Here is a 5,000-nt window from a genome sequence, read left to right as displayed (position 1 = left end):
AATATGTGGCTATATTGCAGAAAGGACTCCTTCCAATCTTCTCCAGTGATGAAATGATTAAAGAAAATTCTTTATTTATGGAAGATAGGGCTCCGTGTTACATGGTGAAAATGACCCAAGGTTTGTTGGATGAGAATGGCATTGAAAAGCTTCCGTGGCCAAGCCAGTCACCAGATATGAACCCTATTGAACACCTCTGGGTCATAATGGACAGGACATTTCATAAAAAAAAACAAGAAAGCATCTTCAAAGTTAGATCTTTTGGGATTACTGCATTAAACTTGGCAAAAAATTCCATCTGATCTGTAACATACCTAATAGAGTCCTTGTATCGGAAAATGCAAAGGGCATATCTATTAAATATTAAATGTTCACATTATAGCAATTACTAAACATTTTGAATGTATAATTTCAGATTTCGATAAATTTTAATGACTATATGTGTGTCTATTTACTTTTGTCATGTGTGTATATATGTATATACATATATATATATACATATATACTGCATATATATACACACACACATACACACACACACACACACACACACACACACACACACACACACACACACACACACACACATACAGTATATATGTATGTGTGTGTTCTGCATATGCACGTGTATTGTGTGTGTGCATATGTTCTTAGGTATATCGGTGTAAATTGGGGTAAATACATTGCGCTTAGGTCAGTAAAAGTTATTCTCCAAAAGTAACCTAATTTGAGCAGACATAGCCATTCGACAAACAGAATCGATAACATGATTATCAAATTAATTCTAAGTACTGGTTTAGTCGATAAAAATGGTCAAAATTAGACGGTGATTCAGTGTGACCATAATTCAATGAGTCAAACCAGCAAAAGAATAAAAATAAATGTGTGTAGAAGATAGAAAGAAAGTAAAATGGCCGTTATGTTGAGACGGCCGTCTTAGTTGCATTATAGCAACCGCCACAAATCAGGTCAATGCACTGGGCCCTATAGTATTTATTGACAGCAAACCACAACATACATAAACCAAAACTGGGCCCCTAGAATCGTGAGTGCAGCTGCCTAGTCTTCAATGTGTCAATGTCTTAAGGCAGCATTGAGTAAAGGTGAACTTATAGAGTAAACATCAAAGATCTAGTTAGAAATTATTATTATTATTTCTACAATTTACAGAGGACATTAACACAGACTATTTTAATCTTTTTCGGTAACTAAGGGAAACAAATCAGCCATGTTTCATGTAGATGGCGTCTCTCAGTGACACAATTGACATGAATTTCTGTGCTTTGTATTTCTGAAAGTAAATTCTGCAAATACTTTTCACTAAAAGGACATACTTACTTGGTATAGTCGAACTCACAATATATATTGTCGTGTTTTAAATAACACGATTGTTGCTCTTCCAGGGCAAGATTACAAACACAACAGCGGAGACAGCTCACGTGCCAATATTGGTCGTCTACTTTCAAGAGGAATTTCTCTCGAATGATCTCGTTGCACCCCCCACAGCGCTTGCCCTGAAACAAGGAAAATGAAAAAGAAGAAATAGCAATATTAGGATAAAAATATCATTTTAGAATTACTTAGAAAGCTTCATATTGAGAAGGAACTAAATTAGTTTTGTATTATGAATGCTGACTTAAAGACACTCAATTGTATATTGGAATCGTCAAATTCTTCATAATAATGAACTTTGTACTGATTTAAAGCATTTGATGCGAAGATGTTGGCAGACTGCAGAATGAAAATCAGAAAAATAAATAAAGATGCATTTGGATTTGTAATAATGATACGTAAGCATGTAAGTACGGATTTTCTCATGCATGTAATGTATGTATGCATGTATGTATATATGCATGTAAGTATGTATGTATGTATATATGTATGTATGATCGGTAGATTGATAGAAAGATATAGTTTGTAATCTATTGATCTATGTATGTATTTAAAAAAATAAAGAATGCTGAATATGTGCACATACGTATGTATGTATGTATGTATGTATGTATGTATGTATGTATGTATGTATGTATGTATGTCTATATAGTTTCTTTGAGATTTATTTAAGTTCTTATTAGGAGTTCAAGCGACTGGTTTGAACTTCATGAGTTATGGTAGTTCCCAGGGTTTATACGAGTAAATAATGTATCTGAGTTAGTGTGTGCATATATGTAGCTGTATGCATTTGCAGTTGTGCTCTGTTTGAACACGTTGCATTAGCCACTTGAGGATATATGCGCACACTCAAGTGTATGTACTGGATGTGTCTTCACCTCTTTTTCTGTTTATCCAGCAAGTGGATATAAAACTAATTTTATTGCTTTTATGTCCTTTGGTTAGTATATACTAACTAAGGTTAATCATGTAGATTCCGCAATGTGTGCAGGCCTGAACAAGACAATTTTTTCTGGAAAATTGGCAGCAGCGCATGCATTAATTAAAGTGGCGCCTATTTTATGACGGATAATGCTAGAAAGATACTTTTCCCATTGCTGGTATATTTGTAATTAATTGATAACTAAACTGCATTATTGTTATTAATAATATATATTTATTGTTAATACACAAATGAGAAATGTGTTTTAATATATTTCATTTTATTTCAATAAATACATTGGTCTTGATATTAATACTCATTTCATTATCTTGAATAAGTATCAAAGAACAGTGTATATCAATTTGCATATATTTTCATTTGAAGCAGCAAATACATGAGGGAGCTAAAGTTACGTGTGAAAACACGCCAAACTGGCATCAAAATGTCTGGAAGTTGTATTTACAGGTTTGGTTTAGAAATCGATAGAATGTTCTAAGAAGTGCCATGAATGTTACATGATGACAGCAAATAAATTTGAAAACTAATGTAAAATCGGGCTGATGTACTAGTGATGTGAAATCGCACGGAATTTTGTATACGTAGAATGTTCACATATATACATATACACATATGCGCGCGTACACACACACGCGCGCACGCACGCACGCACACTCTCGAAAGTGCTTACGCATGCAGATGCCCTCACATTGGTATGCAAACTAATTCAATATGCATATTATAAAATATACTGACATGCGCAAGCAAAGATATGAGTACACACACATGTACAAGCATCCACACATGCACACACACACGTAGACACAAACACACACGCACACACACACACACACACACACAGCGATACGAACATGCACATATACATGTGGATACAGATATATGTATGTATGTATGTATGTATGTATATATATATATATATATATATATATATATATATATATATATATATATATATATATATATACAAGAGACTGCATACAAAGAAGTACTTATAAATACACATTGTAAATACAGAAAAACCTGGTAAAATATCCACATAAACTCACATATACAATCACGCAATTATAAACACAGATCTTTATATTTCATATCGATACATACGTGCATACAGTAGCTTCTACTTGCCCACAAGTTCTTACAAATGCGTACACACAAATGCACACAAACACACACACCGACATTCACAAATATGCACTTACATACATGTCTAACTGCGGGCATACATACATTCATACGTACATGCACGCATACACATGCAACTTCTCATAACTGTACAAACTAACAAACATATATGAATATATTTTTAAAAGTACATATATAGAGAATAACATAAAGAAATCCATAAAAACATTAAACAAGAGAAATCGTATGAAAATTATATATATATATAAATAAAGCATTAGAATGGACAGCTGAAAAGCAAAAGTGTGCGTGCCTGCATATGTAAGTTTTCCTATTTGTAAGTACGTGTAAATATGTTTGTGTAAAATCGGAAGTATACAAGCATACAGAGTATGAAATAAATGCATGCACTTAGTTCTACATACACATACATATATATATACACTTGTATACATGCATATGTATATATATATATTCATATATATATACATATACATACATACATACATATATATATATATATATATATATATATATATATATATATATATATATATATATATATATATATATATATATATATATGTATATGTACATGTACATATGTGTGCATGTGAATATACAAACATATATATATATATATATATATATATATATATATATATATATATATATATATATATATATATATATATGTATATGTATATGTATATGTATATGTATATATACATATATATATATATACATATATATATATATATAGACATATATTTATGTGTGAATATATGTATGTATGTATGTATGTATGTATGCATAAATATAAATACACGCATACGTATGTCTATAAAACGGGTATTTATGCGCATGTATATATCCATGTGTGTGCGTGCGTGCGTGTGCGTTTATGTGCCTGTTTATGTATACATTATGTCATGAGATTTCACATCACAAATACATAAACAAAATTAAATGAATTTTCAAATTTTTTGCCACCCTCACGTGACATTAACGGTATTTCATAGAACTTTGCATCGTTTTCTAACTAAACATATAAACGCCATTCTGAGAGGTTTTCATGCCGGCTTGATGAGAGTTTTCACACAAAACAATAGTTCATTTAATAATCATACATACATACATACATACATACATACATACAAAGATACATATATACATATATATACATACATACGTATATACATATATACATACACAGACACAGACACACACATATAAATATATAAACACACATAGATTGAAATACATATACATATGTTTGAGTGTGTATTGCATGTTTGCGTGTATGTGTGCGTGTGTGTATATATGCATGTATGTATCTGTGCCTATTATGGTTCTTTATACTATATGGAAAGAGTCTGAGCCTGCATAATAAAGTCACAAAGCCAAATTTTAGCACAAGTGATAAATGTACTTGTACTGCTTCATAAGTAAAAAGGCTTTACTCTTTCTGGATATATTTGGTACTTATGAAGCAGATATGATATGTATTATGTTTACTTAACTGCCAGTGCCATGTGAAATTTGG

General features: G+C 31.4%; 1 protein-coding gene across 7 annotated transcripts in view; it reads right to left on the bottom strand.

Moving 5' to 3' along the window:
* Positions 1-5,000, bottom strand: part of LOC106870507 (LIM/homeobox protein Awh) — a 379,078-nt gene that overhangs the window by 110,998 nt on the left and 263,080 nt on the right. For all 7 annotated transcript variants that reach the window (XM_089360469.1, XM_089360473.1, XM_089360435.1 and 4 more), the window contains exon 2: positions 1,339-1,514. In XM_089360469.1, the coding sequence (XP_089216595.1) occupies positions 1,339-1,514 (176 nt within the window). The remainder of the gene's footprint in view (positions 1-1,338; positions 1,515-5,000) is intronic.

This window comes from Octopus bimaculoides, chromosome 1 (assembly GCF_046866305.1).
Source record: "Octopus bimaculoides isolate indiv1 chromosome 1, ASM4686630v1, whole genome shotgun sequence".
Lineage (NCBI taxonomy): Eukaryota > Metazoa > Mollusca > Cephalopoda > Octopoda > Octopodidae > Octopus > Octopus bimaculoides.
Note: the sequence above shows the minus strand (reverse complement) of the source record. Positions and strands in the feature narration are given on the sequence as shown.